The sequence below is a fragment of the Dipodomys spectabilis genome, unplaced genomic scaffold (assembly GCF_019054845.1).
Source record: "Dipodomys spectabilis isolate Male_0828 unplaced genomic scaffold, ASM1905484v1 ptg000329l, whole genome shotgun sequence".
Classification (NCBI taxonomy): Eukaryota; Metazoa; Chordata; class Mammalia; order Rodentia; family Heteromyidae; genus Dipodomys; species Dipodomys spectabilis.
This window is the reverse complement of record NW_024871006.1, coordinates 5365919-5391956: the sequence shown is the minus strand read 5'-3', so window position 1 is coordinate 5391956 and position 26038 is coordinate 5365919. Positions and strand designations below refer to the sequence as shown.

Below are 26038 nucleotides of genomic sequence, written 5' to 3'. Positions count from 1 at the left end.
CACACACACACACACACACACACACACACACCAGTAGATAGGCCTGTGGTCACACCCAAGGAGGCCAGCTGAGCCCAAAGAAGGTTTTGAGGGATTTGTCCAGGGCCACACAGGTGGTAACTGCCCACCTGTTGGTTGCTCAAGTCACTTTACCTGTGCTTCTCATTGCCTATGCACATCAGCTGCATGGAAGGCCCCTAAGTTGCTACTTGGCCAATTAGGATTAGACCAGCAGCTGGGCCCTGGGAGCTCCAATTAACCACCAAGAAGCCGGAAGTGGAGCTATGGCTCAAGAGGTACAGCGCCAGCCTGGAACGGAAAAGAAAACAGGCCCTGAGAACACGGGCACTGCAGGCAGGGAAGGGGAAATGATTTTTCCTGAGGACGGGCGGAACATCACAGTGGCGGGTCAGGCCTAAGTTAGGCTTTGCCAGAGGAGGGGAAAGGGGGTAAAGGGGTGGGGGGCGGGCGGGAGTGGGAGACAGATCCGCTGGGACCGGAACCTCGGGGCAGAAGCCGGGGACTCGCTCAACCAATCAGCGGAGGCCCGCGCAGCGTAAGGGCCCCGCCCCGCCCACCGGGCCCCGCCCCGGACTCCAGGTCACGCCCCTCGCCATTCGGCCCGGCCCCGGACTCCCGACCCCGCCCACCGCCGTCACGCCCCGCCCCTGCCGCTCGGCCCCGCCCCGCCCGCCCGCGCGCAGGTAGGGAAGAGGCGGAGCGCCCGCGGCGCCCGGGAGAAGCCACCGCCCAGCCGCCGGCCAGCGCCGCTGGGAGCTGCGTCCCGGGTCGCGGGACGTCGGGGAGGTGAGCGCGCGGTGCGGCCGGGCGCCAGGCCGCAGGCGCGGGGAGGGCGGCCGCGGGCCGGGGAGCGGGGCGGTAAGCGAGGCCGACCCCAACTTGCCCTGAGCGGCTGCGCGCTGGGTGCGCGGTGCCCGCCCCGCCGGCGCCGGCGCCCGCGTGGGTCCTCCGGGGCGGCCGGGGCCGCGCTCGCGCTCGGGCGGCGCCAGCCCGCCGGGCCTCCGGACCCCGCGTGCCGGCCCGGCTGGGCCCGGGCGGGACGCCTGCGGGGGTCCCCAGGACGGGGGAGCCGGCTGGCTGGGCACGTGGGTAAGAGCGGCTCTCTTGGGGGGTCAAGCCCAGGTGCCCGTCGTGCGTAGTGTTTCCCGGTGGCCACGCTTCCTGGGACTCTTTGCCTTTGGACACAACCTGTAACTTCTCTGGACTGTTTGGGGCCAGCGAGCCGCGCGGGGAGCGTGGATCGCGCGTGGAAGGAGCCAAGGGGCGCTGCCGGGACCTGCTGGCCGCGGGAGGTCGGTGGAGGTGCGGGTTGGAGGCCCCCCTCCCGCAGCCCCCCCTCCCGCAGCCCCCCCTCCCGCAGCCCCCCCTCCCGCAACCCCCCCCCCCCCCGCCCCGCGCCCGGCCGGCCGGGACGGAAAACAAAATGGTAAACCTTTGCTAAGAAGGAAGGAATGGCCCCCTTTCTAACCTAGTAACCCGCGGTTCTCGGGCTGTGAGCCCAACTCCCGCACCCGAATGAAAACGCAGCGCGCTGCCCAGCTCCGGCTGGAGTAACGGAATCGCATCCTTTCCCTGCGAGAGTAAATCGCCCCGAGCAAGTCTGGCGCGCCTCTGGGTGTCTCTTCATTTCTGACACCAGAGCCAGGTGTCCTAGCTCGGGGAGGGAGGGAGGGCTGGCTGCCCGGGCAGAGGTGTGCGGTGCTGTCTGCCATCTGGGGGCTTCAGGTGGACCCAGGCTGAGGTTGAACTTCACCCCCTGTGAATAAAGGTCAAACAAGGTCCCAGGGTCAGAGGAGGAGCAGCCTTACACCACCAGGCTGGACTGTAGCTCAGAGAAGGGACTCATAAATCCTGTTCTCTGGGCTGACGGGGGTTTGGGGAGGTTGCCCCTGCCCCAATGTCCCGGCAGGAAATTAGGTGAGTGGGTTCCGGAGGGATAAGTCCTATAGGATCCAGATCCCTCCCCCAAACCAGACTGGTAACACAGGTCTCCGTCCCTGCACAGTGCATGGAAAACTAAGGGAGAAGTCTGTCGGCTTGGTACATGGAGGTGAGGAAATCCAGCCCGCGAAATGGGGTGAATGCTGCCAAGCAAATGCCAGATTTAGGAACCTAGCACAGGTGACATTTGCCAGAGCCAGTATCTGTGTTGGGTGCTGTGGGGGAGGGTTCAAGGGGGGAGGGCAGGGAATGGGCAAGGGAAGCTTGCCTTATTGAGAGCAGTCGAGTTTGCGACCAGAAAAGGGGAAGGAGAGGGCCTTGCGCTGCCTGGGAATGTTGTTTTGGTTTGTTTTGTTTTGGTGGGGCTGGAGCTTCGAGGGGGCTCACTCCTGCTAGGCTTTTTCTGCTCTACCCCTTGCGCCACACCTCCACTTCAGGCACTTTGCTGGTTAATTGGAGATAAGAGTTTCCCCAGGCCTACCTGCGCGGCTAACTTCAAACTGTGGTGATCTTCAGATCACAGCCTTCTTAGAAACTGGGATTACAGGCCTGGCCACAGGCACCCCTGCTGGGGGGGAATGTGCAACGCTCTCTGGAGTTATTTGTCCTGTGGTCCACTGGGCCGAGGCTGGTCTGTTGTTGCTCTTGGAAGATAGCGGATAAAGGCCAGAGACATTGCTAAACAGCCTGCGGTGCACAGCTCAATCACTTGAAAGGATTGTCCTGTCCTCGATGCTGACGGGGTTGTGCTAGCTTTGGGAAATTGCTGGAGCACCTGGTCCAAGGTATAGCTCGTGGTTATCTCCTCTGTTCCTCAGTTGTCCCAGTGGTTACCAGAGACACTTGGAGTAAACCTAGATGAGATGCGAGGCTAAGGAGGTCTGCTTCCCTGGGCAAGTGTTGTGCTCTGGTGGTGTGAGCCGCCTCTTCCCTGCTTCTGGCCCCTGCTTCTCATGGGTCTTGTGGGAGCTCAGGCCTGGGGCACTTCACCCCAGGGCAGCCTGGGTCAAAGGGTGAGCCACAGAGTGGCCCTGGGACTTAAATATACCAGAGGTTTTTCCCTGCCCAGATTGCGGAGACCTGTGTGCAGGCGTGATGCCACATGACCGTGTGGAATTTTCCACACCTAACTCCTCCAGGTATAGTTCTACCTGGAAAAGAACATCAAGGAATTCCCAGGGCTCCTAGTTCCTCCTAATTGTGGGCTTCTGTTCCTCCCTCTTGCAGTCCAAATTTCCCCAGTAGTGGTGAGGGCACCCTGGCCCTCAGTGGGCTCAGCTGCTGGTAGATGAAGCAGCTTTGCTTGTGGTGTTAGCTGACCTGCAGCCAGTGTCTGTGGTAGGAGATGTCTCAGGATGGTTGTGTTGTATTGGGTGAGAGAATGTGATTTCTAGCTTTCTGGGAATGTAAAAAATGGGGGGGGGGTGCTGATAGGGTGGGAGAGGAGCAGAAGACAGATACACCTGTATGTGGAACCCAGGCCTCCATTTCCTGAGAATTCTGCCTCTCTGTGGCCTGGACCCACTCAGGTACCTGGATTTCTTGTCTGGGAATTCTGGCCAAACAAGTGGGCAGGTGGGGGCTTTGGGTTGCTTAGTGCTGGACTTTTTACTATGTATAAATAGACTGGACCAGCTGGGAAGGTGGCCTGGGTTCGATTCCTCAGTACCACATAAGCAGAAAAAGCCTGAAGTGGTGCTGTGGCTCAAGTAGTAGAGCACTAGCCTTGCGCAAAAGAAGCTCAGGGACAGTGCCCAGGCCCTGAGTTCAGCCCTAGGACTGGCAAGAAAGACATAAAATAAAAAGATTGGAGTGAGCCAGGTGCTAGTGGCTCATCCTAGCTACTTTGGAGGCTGAGATCTGAGAATAGAGGTTCAAAGCCAGCCCGGGCAGAAAAGTCCCTATAAGATTCTTATCTCCAGTTAACTACCAGAAAACCAGAAGCAGTGCTGTGGCTCAAGTGGTAGAATACTAGCCTTGAGCTGAAGAGCTGAGGGATAGTGCCCAGGCCCAGAGTTCAAGCCCCACAACCACCAACAAAAGACTAGAGTGAAACTTCCATCTTTACATTGAATAGAAATAATAATCATATTCCCAAGTCAGCCTCTCAATGTACATTGTACATAGCCGATCACCCAGGCTTCTGCAGACCATGTGGGGACTCCGACTGCACCTACACACTCCTGAGCCAGCGCTGTACCTGGTATTTCACACACACACACACACACACACACACACACACACACACACACACACACACACACTTTCTCTGTTGCTCTATCTGCTCACACATGCATGGGCGCACACACACAGTTTTTCTTTCTTTCTCTCTCTCTTTCTGCTGGCCAGGAAGAGGACTTCCTCTGTAAAAGGAGAACAAGTCACCCCACACATGTGCTGGAAGGCCATTGGGTTCAATCTTCCTCTGGGTTCCGTAGTGGTTTTTTGTTGTTTGTCTCCTCTTGTGCCCTGAGCTCTGGAAAGTGTTATGGCCCTCAATGAGATTCTTGTTCTACTTGTACAAACTGTGCCTCAGACAGATGGAGGAGAGTCAGACAGACAGACAGCAGAGGAGAGCAGGAGGAGGTCCAGAGGCTTCCGGTGGGTATTGGGTCCTGGCTGAGTTACCTGGACCAGCCACCCAGCCCTCGGGCCTACGCTTGTCCCTCCCCCACCTCCTCTGTATGCCACCCACTTTGGAGTAGGCCCAGGTGTCGCCCGACTGCCAGAGGGGCTTTCCAGAATGAGCTCATTCGGCATGGCAGGTCAGAAGCTGCTCCCGGTTTCCTTTCTGTCCAGCTGAGCCAGGCTGGGGGAGGAGTGACGTCACCCCGTGGCTGAGTGAGTGCCAGCTGACCTCTGTAGCATGGCGGCTGGGAAGTGCGTTTCCGTGTCACCGGAGGCCAGCCACCCCCTGCCCCACTGTCGGGAGAATGTGGGTTTTCCCAGGACTGACCCTAGGACTCTCCCCCCCTCAAGTGGACAGGTACAATAAGGACACCCATCTTTCCTCTGGTCTTCAGGGAGGTGCAGACGGCCACCAACTCATGTTCTGTAAATCTATCCAGGGGCCTCAACACAAGTTCCTGTGGTTCAGATGCTCCTGGGAGGCAGTTCCAACCCCATCTGCCCCAGCCTCTCTGGGATGATGGTTTGAGCCAAACGGGCACTGGCCTGGTCGTGGGATGACGGTGGTGGCCGCAGGAAGAGGGGCACAGGGACTCCAAGCTCACAGCCTGGCAGGCACTGGTCTAAACTGTCCAGGCCTCTGTTTCCCCATCTGTCCAGAGGTGGACTCTGAGGTGTAGGTGGCATCCCAGCCTTCAGGCAGGACGTGGCCGTGGTGGGGACAGGGTCGTGCTGCTGGTCTTAGGAGCTGTTTTGGGGGGGTGGTGAGGGACATGGCTGAGTCTGAGGGGCTGGGGTGGGGGCGGGGGGACCTTTTTGTTGGTGTCAAGGGAGTATCAGTGGGTTTCCATCTGGGTCTAAACTGCTGTCCCCCTCCCCCACGCAGGATCTCCTGGCCTGTGTCACTGAGAGCTTTGGGGGATCACCCCTCCAGCTCAAGCTGTCATGCTGGTGATTCTGTGCTCCACATGTGGTCCTGGAGCCCAGTTCCCTTCCCTCTCCAGAGGGGCCCTCCTGAGTTCTTGTCCTGTGTGGACACCTGGAGGCCTGGAAGGGGATGCTGGGGGAACTTGCGGTGGGAGTGGGGATAGGAGTAGGACTGCTGCCGGTCTCTTTTAGGCAGGGCCCTTAAATGACAGCTACCTCCCATCTGGGCCTCCACGAAATGAGCTAATGCTGGAGATAAGCTGGGAGGCGTTGGGAGCCTTTGAAGTTGACACATGGCTGGAGGGGTTGGTGGGGGTTCAGGAGCCAAAGGTCTTTCCACTTCCACTTTTCACTCCACTAGCCACCACCCTAGGCGTGGCCTTTTGCCTCTTGGCCTCTGCAGTTCCAGAAGGCCACTCTGAGTGGGGGTTAAGAATGTAAGGCCGTGGGCTGGGAAGGTGGCTCAGTGGTAGAGTGCTTGCCTTGCATGCATGAAGCCTTGGGTTCGATTCCTCAGCACCACATAAGCAAAAAGAAAAAAGCCGGAAGTGGCGCTGTGGCTCAGGTGGTAGAGTACTAGCCTTGAGCTGAAGAGCTGAGGGACAGCGCCCAGACCCAGAGTTCAGGCCCCATGACTGGACCAAAAAAAAAAAAGTAAGGCCTGGGGTTGGAAGCGTGGCTCAGTTGGTAGAGCACTAGCCCATGAGGGAAAGCTGTAACGCCTACCTAGTCCAAGTCTCTGTCTGGGACCTAAAAAAAGAAAAGAATATAGGAGCGGGTTACTGGGAGTTCACACCTGTAATCCTAACTACTCAGGAGGCTGAGATCCGAGGATTGTAATTCAAAGCCAGCCTGGGCAGGAAAGTCCATGAGACTCTTATCTCCAATGAACCACCAGAAAACTGGAAGTGGCACTCACCTTGAGCAAAAGAGCTGAGGGATGTGCCCAAGCCCCGAGTTCAAGCCCCACGACTGACAGTAACAAAAAAAAAAAAAAAAAAGAATATAGGCGTCAGTAACTCCTAGCTTCTTAGGAGGCTAAAATCTGAGGATCCTGGTTTGAAGCCAACCCCATGCAGGAAAATCCTTGAGACTGTTTATCTCCAGTTAACTACCACAAAAGCCAGAAGTGGAGCTGTTTATCAAGAGTAGACCACTAGCCTTGAGCAAAACCACTTAGGGAGCCAGGTCTGGGAGGCTTACACCTGTAATCCTAGCTGCTCAGAAGACTGAGATGCTGGTCCAAGCCAGCCCATGCAAGAAGGTCCATAAGGCTCTTACCTTCAATAAACTACCCCTCCCCCCAAAAAAGCCAGAAGTGGAGAAGTGGAGTCCTGGGGCAAGTGATAAGAGCACTGGCCTTGAGCAGAAAAGCTCAGGGTCCGCACCCGGGCCCTGAGTTGAAGTCCTGGGGCTGGCACAAAAAAGAGTGACTCAGGGAGGAGGAAGAAATAGGACTATGGGTAGGCCACAGCCCCTCCTGACTTCCTACCCAATTGATGACTTAAACTTTCCGAGCCTCAGTTTCCCCACCTGTCAAGTAGAGCTCTGTCACCTGTAGAGCTCTCACTCAGACGCACAGGCCATGTGATCAACAGTGGCACACCTTCGCCAGGAACGAAAGGAGCCAGCGCTGACGTTGGTTTTGTACAGGCCCTGCACACTCGGGCTCTGCCACCTCTGCTGGCTCCTCTGGACATCACCCCACTGCTCAGGGAACCATTCATACTGCTGACACCAGCCCCCAGCCTTCAGTGCCACCCTTGTCTGTGGCCCCCCTCCTCATTCTTCAGTAAGAGAACACACAGTACCCCCAAAGCGAGGAGGCAGTGTGCAGCCTGGTCAGCCCAGCCCACCTGCTGTGGGTGTGTCCAAGTGCCCTGGCACCTACTGGGGCCTGGGCCAGTCCCTTCCTGGGGAATGGAGGAGCCCCAGGGCAGGATTCTGGGAAATCAGGTTTATTACTCCTTAATGAGTGTTTACAAGCTGAAAAGTGTTTGTGTGGCATATTCCCTCTGCCAGGGGCTCTAGGCAAACTGAAGCCGACCTGGGACTCTGGAGCCCCCCCCCCCCCCCCTCTGTCTTCGCATGAGGGAGACACACCCAAGGGCAACCTGTAGCTCTGGTCTTCATGGACTGCCAGCTCTGCCAACTCTGCCAGCTCGGGGTTTGTCTGGTTTGGTAACACAAGGCAAGGTGCTTTTCCTCCATAAGCTTTGTCCTCAGCCGAGCCTCCGCCAGGCTGAGCCTTTGTCACTGGTGAGACAGCGACCCACAGATCTGAGGCTGAGTACCGGGAAGCTATGCAGCATCTTATGCACAGATAAACTGAAGCTCAGAGATGCTGAGTGATTTGTCCATGATTGCACAACAGTCAGGGCCCGCCCTTGTGACCCTGCTTTCCCGAGCTAGCGATCTTTTCACTCTCAGTAGCCAGGCCATGAGGCCGTGGGTGGAAATTGGATGAGCATGTGGGAAATAGCATGCACAAGACAGAACCCAGCCTGTGTGCATAGGGGTGTCAGAGAGCCCCCAGAGGAAGTGAAGTGGATCTTTTCCGCTCCCCCACACTGTACCCCCATCTGGTCCCACCCATTGAGTGCGAGCTAGACCTCTGCTGCTCCTGAGAACCGGCAGAAAGCCAGTTCCTCAAAGAGGTAGGTCTTCAAGGTGAGCACTTCACAGCTCACACCAATATGGTGTTGGTATGACATGGCTTCCTCCTGTGTCCTGGTGTGGAGTCTCCTTAGAAAGCCAGGATCTGGCCCTATGTTTGCTCCCCGAAAGCTGCACTCCGCACCCCTTGTTTACCTACCTCTGAGGCTATTTGCCCCGGCATGGGAGGACACCTGCTGTCCGCCTGGCCTGTCACCACCAGGAGCTTCTGGGGCTGAAATTCCCAGGGGACTCAGGGAACCACGCCGAGCTGGTAAGGCTTAGCTGTGTTCTCACTTCCCATGGTGCCTGCCCATGTGTGACCAGCAACCAGTGCATCCTACCCAATGCAGGGTTCAGACACCCCAGTTCCTGGGCCAGCAGAGGAAGAAGACTTTTCATTTGCTACCTCCACTGGCCAGTGGTTTTGGAGAGCCCAGATGGGCAGGGCAGAGGCATCGGAGGCTGCTCCTCTGAGGACCAGGCGCCCCCTCTCCTGGTGGGTGGCTCAGAGACACCCTGCTCCCATGGCACTGGAACCCAGTGCCCACGCCCTGTGTGGCAGGCTGGGACCCAGCTGTGATGACGAGATGTTCCAACTGGGTCAGGGAAGCCCAGAGCTGGGGTCTGCCAGGGAAAGCCCCAGAAAGTCAGCAGCCCTCCAATTGATTTTGTTCCTTTGTTTGGTCCTGGGTTTCACCTTGGCTTGGGTGCTGTCCCTGAGCATCTTAATTCAAGGCCAGTGCTCTGCCACTTGAGCCACAGCTCCCTTTCTGGCTTTTGGTAGTTAATTGAAGTTGAGTCTCAGGGGCTGGGTGCCAGTGGCTCAGGCCTGTAATCCTAGCCGCTCAGGAGGCTGAGATCTGAAGATTGTGGTTCAAAGCCAGCCCGGGCAGGAAAGTCCATGACACTTTCTTATTTTTCTTTTTTTTTTTGATTGGTCATGGGGCTTGAACTCTGGACCTGGGCACTGTCCTGCGTGAGCTCTTTAGCTCAAGGCGAGCATTCTACCACTTGAGCCACAGCACCACTTCCAGTTTTCTGGGGGGTTCATAGGAGATAAGAATCTCATGGACTTGGGCTGGGAAGGTGGCTCAGTGGTAGAGCGCTTGCCTTGCATGCCTGAGGCCCTGGGTTCGATTCCTCAGCACCACATAAGCAAAAAGAAAAAAGCTGGAAGTGGCGCTGTGGCTCAAGTGGTAGAGCGCTAGCCTTGAGCTGAAGAGCTGAGGGACAGCGCCCAGGCCCAGAGTTCAGGCCCCACGACCGGACCCAAAAAAAAAACAAACAAACAAACAAAAAAAGAATCTCATGGACTTTCCTGCCTGGGCTGGCTTTGAACAGCGATCCTCAGATCTCAGCCTCCTGAGTAGCTAGGATGACAGGCGTGAGCCACCAGTGCCTGGCTCCGTGAGACTCTTAAAGACTCTAGTTCTGAGTCCACTTATCACCTTCCCTTTTCTCTCCAGAGTGCCTGCCAGGACTTGTTTCTTTGTCTTGTGCTTCTCTGTCTCTCCTGGCCCTTTCCAGCCCCTGGCCCCAGACCCTGGGCTGCCTGGCCCTCCTCTCCTGCCCAGGGCTCCATCCTTACTGCCCCTCGCCAGGGCCAGGGGGTGTGTAGGGGTGAGTCTCCTCCCCTGTGGACTCCCCTGGTCATCAAGGCTGAAGAGCTCCCTGAAGCCAGCAGAACGGGGGTCTTCCTGGGAATTGCAGCGGGTAACCCCCCCTACACACACACACCCCACCCCCACACTTCCTCTTTGCTGCTTTCTAAGTTCTTCCCTGGCTCCCAGCAGGGCCAGGGGAAGGGGAGAGTTTTGGTTTCTATGACTGGGACGCAAGGACAGAGCCACTTCCTTACCCCTAGCCCTGGCTGTGTCACGAGCCCGTGATTGAGCAGGCCACGGCCACGGCCACGGACAGCGGACAGGGACAGCGGGCCTCCTGCTGGAGGCTTGGCCACCGCACCAGAACTGCATGTGACTTCTCACCTGCTTGCTTCACTTTCGCCATCCAGGTGACCTGTGCCCCTCACGTCCAGTCACATCCAGAGGTGACTAGTGGTCCCCCCCTCCCTTTCCTCTGTGGGGGGAGGTAGCTGTTGACTCCTTGTCCAAGGGCCCTTCCTTCCCTTCTGTCCTCATTGTCACCCACCCTGGGGCTTGGCCCCTGTGTCAGGCCCTTGCCTGTTCAGGACCGCGCTGCCCCCTGTCTCAGCTGGTGGAGGCAGGGGTGTGGGAATGCGTCCACCATTAGCATCCAGATTCCTGCCCATGTGGGGCGCATTGGTGGTGGGCAGCGGGAGGGGGCGGATCCTCAGGCTCGTGGGTACAGGTGTGATGGCACCTGCGGCGGGCCGGGAGGGGACAGGAAGCTGGCCCTGTGTCAGGGTTTGGGTTCCTGCCACCTGCGTAGTGGAGGAGGATGCCTGCCATCCAGCACCCTGCCTGGACTGGCCTCTAGCAGTGCTGGGGGGAGGGGGACGTCCCGCGGTGGCTTGGCTGGGAGTGCCTGGCCCCGCCCTGTGTGGGGAAACCGGATTCTCTGGGCAGTGGCTGGGTTTCTGAGTCTGCATTTCTGTGCGTCTGCGCCCCTGGCTGCCTGGGTGGGTGGTGCTGTCTGCAGAAGGGGTGCTGAGCCCAGGTGGTAAGGATGGGGTACCTTGAGATTGCAGCACTGCATGTGACTTTCCTTCTGCGTCTGCCTCACCCACACCCACTCCCCTGAAGAAAAAGTGAACTCAGCCCACCCCGATCTTGTCCCGGGTAGAGCCCCTCCCTGTGATCCAGGCCAGCGTCCAGCTCGGACAGGTGGCCTTGGCTCTGGCCTGGGCCTGGCCACCCCTCCTCCCCGCCCCCGTGGGTCAGCTGAGAAGGCTGGCAGGCCTGAGGGTCTCAGAGCACATGGCGGATGTGACTGTGGGCAGGAGGAAGCCAGCTCCCAGGATGTCACAATTTCCTCCGCAGTGAACAAGCATTGCGGGGTAGATGCTGGTGGTGGGCAGGGCCGCCAGGCCTCTGCTCCAGTCATTTGGAACCCTGAGCCAGGCTGACAGCTCGCCCCCGCCCCAGGCACCTGCCGCCCACCAAGCCCAGACCCTAACCCCACGGCACAGGCCAGGCTTGTGGCTCTCATTCTAATGGTCTTCAGAGGTGTGCCAGGGAGTGTCTGGGCTCTCCCAAGGTCAGGGCCCTCCCCCTCCCCACCTCCCTGATGAACAGAAAGGGAGGCTGGTTGGGTGGCTTAGTCTGTAAACCTAGCTACTGGAAAGACAGATCAAGAGGATCATGGTTCAAAGCTAGCTTGAGCAAAAAGTTGGTGAGACCACCCTGCCCCATGTCAGCCAGTAAGAAAGTGGCCACGGCAGTACATATACCTGCCCTGTCTCCCCAGCTATGCAGGAAGCGTAAACAGAACTGAGGGCTGGTCCAGGCTTGGCCAGAGGGAGAAAAACGAAAGCAAAAAGAGCTGAGGGGGGCGTGACTCAAGTGGTAGAGCTCTGCTTAGCAAACATAAGGTTCTGAGTTTAAACTTCAGTTCTACAAAACACATGAAAAACCCAGCCCAGAGAGGGAAACTGAGGCACGGGAGAACAGCTTTCGTGATGCTCTCTGCAGGTGGTGGAAGTGGCCTTGTTCCTCACCAGTCCGGGGTTGCCCTGGGGCTGATCAGAGCCTACCCCTGGGTCTTCCCCTCTGGAGACTGGTGTTGATGCCAGCAGCACCGAGAGGGGCCTTCGTGGAGACCCCAGCTGGGGTGGCCTAGCCTTAGGATGGAGAAAGCTAGCTGGCCAATGAACTGCCGTGGGGGGGGGGGGTCCCCTGGGACCTCATCCCGGGCTTCCAGCATCCAGCTCTTCCAGCCAGGGAGCCCCACAGAGGACAGCTCCCTGGGGGGAATGGCTTCTGCCCGGTGTCCCTGTGGCCCCGAGCACCCCACACCTTCCCATGAGTCTTGTCCATCCAGTAACAGCTAATAGGCCAGCTGCCTGCGAGGCTTTGTGTCACCCGGTCACCCAGATCCATAGGAATCCGTGAGCGCATGGTAAGAAAGTGGTTGAGGGCTGGGAAGGTGGCTCAGTGGTAGAGCACTTGCCTTGCATGTCTGAGGCCCTGGGTTCGATTCCTCAGCACCACATAACCAAAAAGAAAAAAAGCCGGAAGTGGGTTTGAGGCTCAAGTGGTAGAGCGCTAGCCTTGAGCTGAAGAGTTGAGGGACAGTGCCCAGGCCCAGAGTTCAGGCCCCACGACCAGACCCAAAAAAAAAAAAAAAGTGGTTGATTCTGGCCGTGGCCAGGCAGGCTTCCAGGAGGAGGTGACATTCCGTAAGGAGCAATGGTGGTTGGCTAGGCAGAAGGAGGGAAGCATGGTCTAGGGGTCAGAGGGAGGAGGCAGGACCTTGGGAAGCTACCAAACAGCCTGTAGCACTGATCCTGAAGAAATAGGGTCCACTCTGAATTCCAGAAGGATCCTCCTGGCCTTGTACCCATAGCTGAGCTGGAGTCAGGTCTCCCCTGTACCCCAGCCTCCTTCTCTCCCCCTTGGTGCCAGTTTCCCAGGGCGATGGCCGCCCGATGCCCTCTCGCTGTCCCAGAGAGCCTGGGTCCCAGAGCCGAGGAGCTCCATGTGACAGCCCCAGGGGGGGCTGTTACCTTGGAACTGGCCCCACATGGCCTCTTCCTGTGGCAGCCAGCCTGGCCCCACCTGGAAAGAACTCAGCCTCTGATCTGGGTTTGGAGTCAGGAGTCCCAGAACCTGGGGTAAAGCAGCCAAGACCAAGGCTGTTGGTTGTCCTGCCTTAAAGAAGTGTAAAGCCACACGCCCGTGGCGCACACCTGTCATCCTAGCTACTCAGGGCTGAGATGTGAGGATCGCAGTTCAAAGCCAGCCCAGGCAGGAAAGTCCATGAGACTCTTATCTCCAAGAAACCACTAGAAAACCGGAAGTGGTGCTGTGGCTCAAGTGGTAGAACACTCACCTTGAGCTGAAGAGCTGAGGGACAGAACTCAGGCCCAGAGTTCAAGCCCCACCACCAACAAAAAAAAACAAGTGTAAAGTCCAGGGGCAGCTGTGCCTCAGTTGCTCACCTAGGAGTCCTTTCCCTGTCTTGCACTCCCCACTTGGGATTGGGGGACTTTCAAAATGAACAGCTCTTTTTTGGTTGGTCCTGAGGCTTGAACTCAGGGCCCGGGCACTGTCCCTGAGCTGCTTTTGCTCAAGGCTAACACCCTGCTCCTTGAGCCACAGCCCCACGGCTGGTTTTTTTCTGAGTAGTTTATTAGAGATAAGAGTCTCACCTTTCCTACTTGTGCTGTCTTTGAACCTTGATCCTCAGGTCTCGGCCTCACTCCCTGCAAGACCACAGGCTTTGATCCAGAATGTAAAGCATGGGCTGGGATGGTGGCTCAGTGGTAGAGCGCTTGCCTTGCATGCCTGAGGCCCTGGGTTCGATTCCCAGCACCACATAAACAAAAAGAAAAAAGCCGGAAGTGGCACTGTGGCTCAAGTGGTAGAGTGCTAGCCTTGAGCTGAAGAGCTGAGGGACAGCGCCCAGGCCCAGAGTTCAGGCCCCATGACCGGACCCAAAGAAAAAAAAAAAAAACAGAATGTAAAGCATGAAGGGGCCTGGGCCGCATTTCTTGCCATTTGTGTTTGATGCTGCTCCAGCTCCCTCCGAGGGCTCTTCCAGTCCCAGGTGTACCCCGGCTTTAGGGAAGGAGGCTTCTCGCACCCCTTCCTGGCTGTGTGAGCTTGGGTAGCCCCTCCCCCCACAAAATGGAAGTGGTGGTAACTGGAAGGGTCCAGCAGGGCCTCCACCCTGACATTCGCCCAGCCCAGCACTATGGCCCTTCCCAGCAGCCCCTGCGGCCATTCCTGGGGGGAGAGGGTGGTGCTGTGCTCTGCAGAGGACTTTCTGTAAACTCAGGGGTGCTGCTGCTGAGTCCTCTTCAAAATGGCTGACCTTAGCTTGTGTGGATTTCCACTCAGTCAGTTAGGGATGAAGACAGCGGCCCAGTGGGTGGACACCGCCTGGCATCAGGCTGACTGTCGTGGAAAGCAAACCACAACTACACTTCCTGCACTTCTCACATGGAAATACAAAAAAACAGGGACCATCTTGACTCGACTGTTTGCCTTCCCAGAACGGGAGGGGTTGGGGGAGGCGAAGGCCACCAAGGTGCCCGGCCCGGCCCTGTAGGGGTCTGGGTTTCCTTTAGTCTCCCCTTCTCAGAGAAAGGTGGATTTGGTACCGTATTTTGCACAGCTCTCTAGACTGTCTTCTCTCTCACAGGCTGTGCTTAGAAGCCATCTGTCCAGCAAATGTCCACTGTCCACAGCGCAGAGCCTTGACCTTGGCAGCGTGAAGAGACAAATATGCACTAGACACTGCCCAGCAAGCCGAGGAAGCTGCTGCTGAGCCCTGAGTACGAGGTAGCAAAACCTGGCACTTTGCTTGTTTGTTTGATTATTTTCAGTTGTTTGTTTTCCAGTCCTGGGGCTTGAACTCTGGGCCTGGGTGCTGTCCCTGCCCTCTTCAGCTCAAGGCAAGGGCTCTACCACTTGAGCCATAGCGCCACTTACGCAGTTTACTTGGTGGTTATTTGGAGATAAGAGTCTCAGACTTTTCTGCCCTGGCTGGCTTTGAACTGTGATCCTCAGCTCTCAGCCTCCTGAGTAGCTAGGATGACAGGCTTGAGCCACCTGCATCCGGCTTGGTTTTTTTTTGACAAATAAGTATTGTCGGCACCTGTGAAGCCCGTACTCTTCTGGAAGCATCAAGGTAGATAAAACAGAACAGGAACAGTGACTCAAGGAGGTCAGTTCAGAGAGCCACAAAGACGGCTGCCACGGCCGTGGCCAGGGGCCACAAGGGAGACAGGGCTGCTCAGGTGGTGGAGGAGGGCCGTGGGAGGGTGGGAAGGGGCTGCCCTCCCTGCCACATGGCCAGCAGGGGTGAGGCTTGGGTGAGGCTCAGCGTATCTGACCACTTGAGGCTTTCCTGTGAGGGGCTGGGGCTGGAGCCAGGGCCTTGCTCATGCTGCACCCCTGCGGCTGTGGGTGTGGGGTTTTAATGGCTTTGTTGAGACCTAGTTCACGCCAGCCACGTCAAATTTGCTATTCAGTGATTTAGTCCATGCACAGAGAGCTCTTTTTTTTTTTTTTGGTCGGTCGTGGGTCTTGAACTCTGAGCACCGTCCCTCAGCTCTTCAGCTCAAGATGAGTGTTCTACCACTTGAGCCACAGCGCCATTTCAAGTTTTCTGGTGGTTCATTAGAGATAAGAGTCTCACGGACTTTCCTGTCCAGGCCGGCTTTGAACCGTGATCCTTAGAACTCAGCCTCCTGCGTAGCTAGGATGACAGGCGTGAGCCCCCAGCACCCGGCGCACAGAGCTCTTTGTACAAACATCACCAGTCAGTCTTAGAACGTTCTCATCATACCAAAAAGAATCCTTCTACCCCCAACACCTTGCCCTATTATAAAACAGCCCCTAAGCCAGGGTTCCCCCTCTCCCACCACACACACAGCTCAACATCCACTTCAGACACCAGACCTGCTTGCTCCCCCTGGCCCTGTGAAAGGGGAAGAAAAACTAAGCCTGCCCCTGGGAACTTAGGAAGCGGAGGAAGCAGCTGTGAGGAAGAGGATAGGCAGGGGCTGTCCCTCCTGCCCCCCCTCCTCTCCCCTCTATCTTCTCTCTCTCTCCCACTTGGGCCACAGCGTCACTTCTAGCTTTTTCTGAGTAGTTTATTGGAGATAAGAGTCTCCTGGACTTTCCTGCCCGGGCTGACTTTGAACCGTGATCCTCAGATCTCAGCCTCCAGCGTAGTAGTAGCTAGGATGACAGATGGGAAGCCACCAGTGCCTGGCCAAGGTTTGGTTCTTGCCTGAAGCAGAGACAGAACGTCTGGGACCTCCTGACCCCCGTGGGTCTGGAGTGCAGATGTAGGTCAGAAATAGACATCAAGCTACTCCACCCAGCCCAGGTTTCAGTCCCTTCAGCTGGCTTGGCACCCACGTGGGGCAGGTTGGTTCTGGCCTTGGTTGGCTGCCTGCCTTGCTGCCAGGGTTCCCACACCCCTCGAGCCCCGCCCCCCCCCCCCCACTCATTCCCGCCGCCTTCCCTGTCTCCTCCGTTCCAGCCTCCTGCCCACCATGGCCTCGGCAGACAAGAATGGCGGGAACCTGTCCTCTGTGTCCAGCAGCCGTCTGCAGAGCCGGAAGCCACCCAACCTGTCCATCACAATCCCTCCCCCTCCCCCCGAGACCCAGGCCCCCGGCGAGCGGGACAGCATGCTGCCTGAGGTGAGGGCTTCCCCAGGGCCCCTCCATTCCACCCTCTCCCCTGCTTTCCTGGGTCCAGGATATGGCGAGGAGCAAGGGCCTGAATTTGGAGCTCCATTGCTGAGGGCCTGGCGGGCAGGGTGGGCGAGGTGCTGCCCTCAAGAAGGGCAGGCCTGGGCCCCACCTAGCTCTCGGAGGGGCTGAGCAGCCCTCCGCGCCCCTGCTGCAGCCTGGCTGCCGTGGGGGAGGGAATGAATTCATGTTTACAACCATCTGGACGCCCGCCCCATAAAGAGCTCATTGAGAGCAGGCCCTAAGTAGCGTGGGCTTCCCACATAGCCCGGGACAAAAAGGGGAGCTGTACTGGTGCCCCCTGCTGCCTCCCCCCCCCCCCCGCCAAGGGCTCCATAGAACATAGGAAAAGCAGGCAACAAGGTCATGCATAATGGAAAGTTCTGGATGCTGAGGGCATGCTAAGGTTTGTTGGAAGCAGCTAGAAGGGTTTTTCAGGCTACAGGGCGGGCTTGGTGTAGCGCTCTTGCCACCCATCCACAACGAGCAAATGGATGGACAGAGCCAGGAAGAGGGGCTCTGTCCTGGGGCTTTCCAACCTGGGGTCACTGGGGGCCAGGGCTGCGTATTACTTCCCGTCCTGTCCTCCCTGCCTCCCCACAGAGGCCCAAGAACCCAGCCTACTTGAAGAGCGTCAGCCTCCAGGAGCCACACGGACGATGGCAGGACGGCACCGAGAAGCGCCCCGGCTTCCGCCGCCAGGCCTCTCTGTCCCAGAGTATCCGCAAGTGAGTGCCCCGTCCCCCGCCCGGCCAGCTGGACGCGCTCAGGGCCCGGACCCTGGGTCCCCATTCCGCAGGTGGACAAGCGTTAGTGAGCCACAGCTTCCTGCAGAGGTGCGGGGACGTGAGAACCGAACAGCATGGCAGAGATGGGGAAACTGAGGCCCACAGGTGTGCACAGCAGGTCCGTGGGGAGGCTGAGCTGCAGCAGGGCGGAGGCCGGGCTCTGTGCCTCCGCTCCAGCCTGCCTTCCACCTCTCTGGGCCTCAGCTGCAGCTTTTTGTTGGTGGTGGATCCCTTCTCCTGGGGGTTCACGGGCACAAGTACCCACTCTCTGCTCATGGCGGGCCCATCCAGGCACTGCCCCCCCACCGCCCTGCCACTTGCACATGCACACCCTTGGGAGCACGTGCCCACCCACCTGCTCTGCCCTGCAGGGGCACAGCCCAGTGGTTTGGCGTCAGCGGTGAATGGGAAGGCAAGCGGCAGCACTGGCAGCGTCGCAGCCTGCACCACTGCAGCGTGCGCTACGGCCGGCTCAAGGCCTCGTGCCAGAAGGACCTGGAGCTCCCCAGCCAGGAGGTGCCCTCCTTCCAGGGCATCGAGTCTCCCAAGTCCTGCAGGATGCCCAAGGTGGGCTTCCCTCGGGGATAAGAAGTGGCCGGGCGGCTCCCCTGGGGCCCTAGGCCCGCCCTGCTCACCCTCTGACCCTTCCAGATTGTGGATCCGCTAGCCCGGGGCCGGGCCTTCCGCCACCCAGACGAGGTAGACCGCGCACACGCGCCTCACCCGCCGCTCACCCCGGGGGTCCTGTCCCTCACCTCCTTTACCAGCGTCCGCTCGGGCTACTCCCACCTGCCCCGCCGCAAGAGGATGTCCGTGGCCCACATGAGCTTTCAGGCCGCCGCTGCCCTCCTCAGGGTGAGCCCCCCTCCCCTCCCGGAGCTCACCCACGTGCCTGTGAGCCGGGGCAGTGGTGTGCTGGGACCCTGGGCAGGGAGTGGACACCAAAGCCCAGAGCCTAGGCTGCGCAGCCTGGTGGTATCCTCCCAGAGGGAACCGGCATTCAGCTGATGCCAAGAGAATAATAAGGAAATGCTCTCTAGGCAGGAGTGCAGGGAACAGCATGCTCCATGGGGGAGGGGGGAGGAACAGCCTGTGCGAAGGCCTAGAAGAACAGCAGGGCATCTTGAAGAGGCAGCTGTTGGAGGCTTTAAGGGATATATGGGAGGAAGGGTGTGAAAATAGGGGCAGACAGGTGGGCAAAGGGCAGAAAGGAGGGGAAGCTGCCGAGCCTTGCAAGGAATGTGGGTTACTTGGCATGTTGGGAGTGCCATCTACTCAAGTCAGGGAGGTGACCCCGTACGTGGAGGGAGTCCGGGGCCAAGTGCAACCGCTTGGGTCTTGCCCTCCACTCCCCAGCAGTGCGTGCGTGCCTCTCAGATACCCAAGCAGGGTCCCTCCTGCCCACCAGGAGCTGCCCTCCCCAGGGCGGGGCTGCAGTGTCGGGTGCTGGGTCCTGGCCCTGATGCCTGTGTCTCTTCCCCCACACCCAGGGGCGCTCGGTGCTGGATGCCGCCGGACAGCGGGGCCGGGTGGTCAAACGCAGCTTCGCCTACCCCAGCTTCCTGGAGGAGGACGCTGTCGACGGGGCAGACACCTTTGACTCCTCCTTTTTTAGTAAGGCAAGCATGGGGTGTGGGCCCTGGGGACAGGGCAGCGAGGCCTGGGGCCCCTGAAATATCCAAAGACCCCTGGCCATTGGTGGGATGGGGTGTCTTTGTGCTTGTTCTGGGACTTGAACTCAGGGCCTGGGCGCTGTCCCTGAGCTCCTTTTGCTCAAAGCTAGTGCTCTACTATTGAACCACACAGCTCCACTTCTGGCTTTTTCTGAGTGGATTATTGGCGATAAGAGTCTCGCAGACTTACCTGCCCAGACTGGCTTCACACCGGATCCTCAGATCGCAGCCTCCTGAGTAGCTAGAATGACAGGCCTGAGCCACCAGCAGCCAGCCTGGCCTCACACTGTGTCTTTGGGTCCCCCACCCTAGGAAGAAATGAGCTCCATGCCGGATGATGTGTTTGAGTCCCCTCCACTCTCTGCCAGCTACTTCCGTGGGATCCCACGCTCGGCCTCCCCAGTGTCCCCCGTGGGAGTGCAGATCGCGCTGTGAGTGTGGGCTTTGGGCCGGCCCTACCCCTGCTGTGCTGTGTACCCGCCTGGGGGGAGGGAGGGGTCATAGGGCTAAGGTTTACCACCCTCCCTGGGCAGGAAAGACGGGGCCCGAGCTGCAGCCCCCACAGCCCGGAGGGGCACACGCATCGCCTCCAAAGTGAGGCACTTCGCCTTTGACCGGAAGAAGCGGCACTACGGCCTGGGCGTGGTGGGCAACTGGCTGAACCGCAGCTATCGCCGCAGCATCAGCAGCACCGTGCAGCGGCAGCTCGAGAGCTTCGACAGCCACCGGTGAGCCCCGGGCAGCTGGGACCGCCACGGTGCCCCTGCTCTCCCCCACTCGCACTTGTGAGTGTCTCCTGTAAGTCCAAGTTTGGAGGCACCCTGTGCCCAGGGATGGTGGGGGGGAACCCATGGGGAAGGACCCACAGGGGCCGGTGGCCTCTTCTCCATCCGGACGGTTCCAGTGGCAGACAGTCAGCCAGCATTCACTGAGCACCACCACACACAGGCCCTGGCACAGAGCCCCAGGAGAAGGGAGCCAGGGAGGGCGGGGGAGGGGGGCCGCTGGGACGCTGTGGCCCTCATTACTCAGGAGGCTGCAATTTGAGGATTCCAGCTTGAAGCCAGCTGGGGAAGAAAATCTATGAGACTCTTAACCTCCAATTGACCACCAAAAAAAAAAGGAGAAAGTGAAAGAGAGAGAGAAAGTGGCGCTGTGGGGGCTGGGAAGGTGGCTCAGTGGTAGAGCGCTTGCCTTGCATGCCTGAGGCCCTGGGTTCGATTCCTCAGCACCACATAAGCAAAAAGAAAAAAGCCGGAAGTGGTGATGTGGCTCAAGTGGTAGGGCACTAGCCTTGAGCTGAAGAGCTGAGGGACAGTGCTCAGGCCCAGAGTTCAGGCCCCACAACCGGACCAAAAAAAAAAAGAAGAAAGTGGTGCTGTGGCTCAAGTAGTAGAATGCTAGCCTTGAGCAAAGAACCTCAGGGATACCACCCAGGCCTTGAGTTCAAGCCTCAGGATAAGCACACTTTTTTTTTGTCGGTCGTGGGGCTTGAACTCTGGGCCTGGGTGCTGTTCCTGCGCTCTTCAGCTCAAGGTGAGTACTCTACCACTTGAGCCACAGCACCACTTCTGGTTTTCTAGTGGTTTATTGGAGATAAGAGTCTCATGGACTTTTCCTGCCTGGGCTGGCTTTGAACCATGTGATCTTCAGATCTCAGCCTCCTGAGTAGCTAGAGTTACAGGCCTGAGCCAACAGCACCCAGCTTAAAATAAATAAATAATATATATTTATATATGAATATATATTTATATGCATTTATTTATATGTATTTATATAATTCATTTACTTATTTTTGAACTGTGGCTGAGGAGACACTGGGGGAGTTCCAGAATGCGCACTGGCAGGTGCAGCGCTCATGCTGGAGGAAGACAGGGTGGGGGAACAGCTGGTGAGGAAGGGTGCTGAACAGGATGAGGTGGGTGGTGGGTGAAGAGGGAGGGGGAGAGGCTCCCAGGCAATGGAAATGTCACAGGCAAAGGCCCTGGGCCTGCAGGAATGTATCTTGTTCCAGAAACAGCAAGAAGGGCCACAAGGCAGGTGGGGTGGAACTAGCCAGGCTTCGCGGCCAGCAGCAGGGTGATTCTGGATTTTACCCCAAAGGGGCAGTGGAGTTCTTAAGCCAGAAGAGAGACACTAGGGGAGGCATGGTGGAAGGCTGATATTGGGAGGATCATGGTTCAAGACCAGCCGGAGGAAAGTTCAAGAAACCCCCCGCCCCCACCTCAATAAGAAAGCTGAATATGGTGATACACATCTGGTACCCAGAAAGATAAGTAGGGTCATAAGTCTAGGCCTAACCTGGGCAAACAGAGAGACCCTAGAAAAGTAACAAAAGCAAAAGAGGCCGGAGGCATGGCTCAAGTGGTAGAACACTTTCCTGGTAAGCGTGAAGCCCAAATTTAAACCTCAGTACCTACAAAAATAAAAAATAAAAGAAGCGAGCTGGGCGCTGGTTGCTCACGCCTGTAATCCTAGCTACTCAGGAGGCGGAGCTCTGAGGATCACAGTTCAAAGCCAGCCTGGGCAGGAAAGTCTGTGAGACTCTTTAACTCCAATAAACCACTCAGAAGAGCTGAAGGACAGCGCCCAGGCCCAGAGTTCAAGTCCCAGGACCACAAAAAATAAAAAAATAAATAAGTGGGTCTGGGGCTGGGCATAGTCACACATACCTGCAGTCCCAGGGTGAGTTGGAATGAGTAGAAGCAGAACACATGTTGCTAAGTGAAGTCTTAATGGCAGCCTCTTGACCCAAGGCCTCTGCTTCTGCCCGCAGGCCCTACTTCACCTACTGGCTGACCTTCGTCCACGTTATCATCACCCTGCTGGTCATCTGCACCTACGGCATCGCGCCTGTGGGCTTTGCCCAGCACGTCACCACCCAGCTGGTGAGTCGGGCTCCCCAGGGTCCCGGGCTCCCCCAAATCCGCCCCCTCCACACACACCAGCCTACACAGGAGATGCCCAGGACCACAGCTTGGCTCTTTCTCGGAGACTCTGTCCTGGGCACCCTGCTCATGCACGGGGCTCAGCAGTCCCTCCCTCCGCTCCCTCCGCCGCAGGTGCTGAGAAGCAAAGGCTTCTACGAGAGCGTCAAGTACATCCAGCAGGAGAACTTCTGGGTCGGCCCCAGCTCGGTGAGGGCCAGTCCAGGGGATGTCGTGGGGCGGGGAGCCCAGGAGCCCTGTTCCCCTCCCCTCCCCCCTCCGGCTCTCCCCACTGTGTCTCCTCATCAGGACCCTCCCCCCTCGCCCCCCTCCCCCCTCGCCCCCCCCCCCCCCCCCCAGCAAATCTGGGGCTCTGGCTCACCAGCCCATCCTTACCCACAGCTCGACCTGATCCACCTGGGAGCCAAGTTCTCACCCTGCATCCGGAAGGACCAGCAAATCGAGCAGCTGGTGCAGCGCGAGCGGGAGCTGGAGCGAGACTCGGGCTGCTGCGTCCAGAATGACCACTCTGGCTGCATCCAGACCCAGAGGAAGGACTGCTCGGTGGGGCAGCCCCCCTCCTCTCCTCCTCCCTTCCCCCCCCCCCCCCCCCCCCCCCCGCCAGCCCTCCTGGTCCCACCCCCTCCCTGCCAGCCCTGCCTGGGGGGAGGGGCCCTCTGAGGGCAGTGGCCTGTCCCCTCCTCCCCTCCCTGCCCCTCCTGCAGGCACCAGGCCAGCACAGCACTGTTGCCAAATGGCCACTGCCTTCCAACCGCCCAGGGCAGGCCCAAGGCCCTCTCCTAGAGAGTCCTCGGACCTGCGCCAGCGGGGTGACCTTGCCTGGCATGACCAGACTCCTCTTCCCTCCAGGAAACGCTCGCCACTTTTGTCAAGTGGCAGGATGATACGGGCCCCCCCATGGACAAGTCCGATCTGGGCCAGAAGCGGACGTCCGGGGCTGTGTGCCACCAGGACCCCAGGTACAGCCTGGAGCCACCCGAGGGCCTGGAGTGGCCCCCAGCCTGGCCGCAGAACTGCCTGCCGGGGTTCTATTAGCTAGCATGGCCAGCTGGGGGGCCCCTGCCCCACGTGCCCAATCCGACCTCTGCCCCCCAGGACCTGTGAGGAGCCAGCCTCCAGTGGCGCCCACATCTGGCCCGATGACATCACCAAGTGGCCGGTGAGTGAGCATGCTTTGTGTGAGGGTCCCCAGGCAGAGGGTAGTTATGTGGGGGGAGGGGTGGAAGAGGGGGGCCCTCATCACTCAAGCTGTCCCCACTTCTGCCCCCTCTCAGATCTGCACAGAGGAGGCCAGGAGCAACCACACGGGCATCCTGCACATAGACTGCGAGATCAAAGGTCGCCCCTGCTGCATAGGCACCAAGGGCAGGTGAGCTGGCCAGCTCTGCCCGCCACTTCCGAGGAAGGGCCAGACCCTCCCCCTGCTCTGGGGCTGCCCGCGCTGCCAGCAGGGGAGGGGAGCTTGTTCCCAGGCTTCAGCCAAGTTCTGGGCTCCCACCTGGGTGAGCGAGGGCTCCCCAGGACCCTGAGCCCCCCTTCTCCTCTCTGTCCCCAGCTGCGAGATCACCACTAGGGAGTACTGTGACTTCATGCATGGCTATTTCCACGAAGACGCGACACTCTGTTCCCAGGTGTGGGTTGGGAATAAGGGCTGAGGAGGCCGGGCTCCTCCTCTGTCAGGGCCGGGGCTGCCCCTTCCTTCCCATATCGGGGTGCTTCTGACCTGGCCTGCTTCCTCGGCAGCGCTGACGGCCATGCCCCCGCCCACCCCTCAGGTGCACTGCTTGGATAAGGTGTGTGGGCTGCTTCCCTTCCTCAACCCAGAGGTCCCCGATCAGTTCTACAGGCTCTGGCTGTCTCTGTTCCTGCATGCTGGGTAAGAGGCTCCTCTCTGCCCCCTCCCTGGACCCCAGGGCACAGCCAGTCCAATCTGCCACCCCCACTGCTCCTGCCTGGGGAGAGGCCCAGGGCAGCTCTGCGTGGCTCACGCCTCTGTCCCGCCCCCAGAGTGGTGCACTGCCTCGTGTCTGTGGTCTTCCAAATGACCATCCTCAGAGACCTGGAGAAGCTGGCCGGCTGGCACCGGATCGCCATCATCTTCATCCTCAGCGGCATCACAGGCAACCTTGCCAGTGCCATCTTCCTCCCATACCGGGCAGAGGTGGGGACTTGGGGGACAAGTTGTGGAGGTGGGGTGAGGGTGTCCTCCTCTTGAGCCTAAAGCTTTGAAGCCTCTTGGGAGGGCTGCTGCTTCCTACCCCAGCAACCCAGGTCCACCAAGGTCCCTCCCGTGCCTGCACAGTGGCAGATGGACAGCTAAGCTGGGGGCTTATTGCCCGGTCCCTTAATCCCCAACCAGAGGGGACCGTGATCCTCTTGAATCGTGTGATTCCATACCACACCCTCCTCAAGTGTCACTTCCAGAGATTTCCCAGAGCACTGGCCTTTCCCTGTTCCTGAGTCTGCCCGCTTGTCTATCAAGTGCCCGTAGGTTAAGCCTTAGGAAAGTGCCAAGCATGGGTATCCTGGGCCTGCAGACGTGGCAGCCTCTGATCTGTCAGCCTCTTGTCACTTGTGGTCTGTCCCCTCCCCACTGGGTGCCACCCACTGGGGAGTGGGCTTGTTTGTGGTGCTGTATCTATCTGGGTCTCACACAATTGTGGGGCTTGATCCCTGGGCCTGGGCGCTGTCCCTCAGCTCTCCAGCTCAAGGTGAGCCATAGCACCACTTCTGGTTTTCTAGTGGTTAATTGGAGATAAGAGTCTCATGGACTTTCCTGCCCAGGCTGGCTTTGAACTGCGATCCTCAGATCCCAGCCTCCTGATTACAGGCATGAGCTGCTGGCTCTGAGGCTGTTTCTTGACTGGTACTCAGAGCTAACGCGTCTCCCTTCACCGCTCCAGGTGGGCCCGGCCGGCTCGCAGTTTGGCCTCCTTGCCTGCCTCTTTGTGGAGCTCTTTCAGAGCTGGCAGCTGCTGGAGCGGCCCTGGAAAGCCTTCTTCAACCTTTCGGCCATCCTGCTCTTCCTCTTTGTGTGTGGCCTCCTGCCCTGGATCGACAACATCGCCCACATCTTTGGCTTCCTCAGTGGCATGCTGTTGGCCTTCGCCTTCCTGCCCTACATCACCTTTGGGACCAGCGACAAGTACCGCAAGCGAGCCCTCATCCTGGTGTCACTGCTGGTCTTCGCCGGCCTCTTCGCCTCCCTGGTCCTCTGGCTCTACATCTACCCCATCAACTGGCCCTGGATCGAGTACCTCACCTGCTTTCCCTTCATCAGCCGCTTCTGCGAGAAGTACGAGCTGGACCAGGTGCTACACTGACTCCCCCTGACCTGGCCAGGCCAGGCACTGATGACCCAGGGATGATGCCTGGAGGGACGATGCCTGCTGTGCCGTCTGCCCTGCGCACCAGAGGCTCACAGGCAAGAAGACCTCAGGCCCTTTCTGCCAGGCAAGGCCGACCGGGTGAGACCATCAGGAAGGACAGGTTCCCCAGGGGAGCGAGGTTTCCCTTTCTCACTCTGTATGTTTTCCCGGCCCAGGCTAGGAGACCCCCAGGACATTGCTTTCCTGAGGCTCCAGTCCCAAGCCTGCCTACCTCGCAGTAAGGATCGCCTAGGGCAGAGTAAGAAACCCTTCCCAGGGCCCCGGCTGCTACCCGTGCCAGTGCCTTCACTGTGTGATCTCGCTGTACACACAGCTGCTCCTCCAGCTGTCCCCGCAGCGGGGGTCCCCCGGGCTCACAGAACTTCCACACTGTCTTACATCTCCTGGACTGGCCACTGTGGAGAGGCTTTGGCCACAGGCTGGTGGCCGAGAACAGGCAAGAGGACGCGACTGGACAAGGATGCGAGGAGCCTTTGTGTTAGCAGCCGCCCCTCAGCCCTGGCTCCGGCCGCAGCCTTCGGCCTCCTGGGTGGCTCCGATGACACTTCTCTCACCCCGAGCTGTTCCAGGACCTGTTCGCTTGGGGGGGGGGGGCAGCCAGGGCTAGTGGAGTTCTCTCACTCACTTTAAAAAACTAGCTTATAAGCCGGGCGCCGGTGGCTCACGCCTGTAATCCTACCTACTCAGGAGGCTGAGATCTGAGGATCGTGGT

General features: G+C 58.8%; 1 protein-coding gene across 1 annotated transcript; it reads left to right on the top strand.

Moving 5' to 3' along the window:
• The first annotated feature begins 736 nt into the window (after nt 1-736).
• Rhbdf2 (rhomboid 5 homolog 2) lies at nt 737-26038 on the top strand. The gene is made up of 20 exons (XM_042665471.1): nt 737-807; nt 14464-14603; nt 16315-16477; nt 17132-17256; nt 17688-17883; nt 17968-18171; nt 18807-18935; nt 19302-19420; nt 19523-19717; nt 21766-21877; nt 22052-22126; nt 22319-22480; nt 22787-22896; nt 23033-23096; nt 23212-23306; nt 23493-23568; nt 23713-23813; nt 23945-24098; nt 24841-25261; nt 25331-26038. Exons 3-19 carry the CDS (start codon nt 16328-16330, stop codon nt 25258-25260), a joined length of 2487 nt encoding a protein of 828 aa, XP_042521405.1. The 5' UTR covers nt 737-807; nt 14464-14603; nt 16315-16327; the 3' UTR covers nt 25261; nt 25331-26038.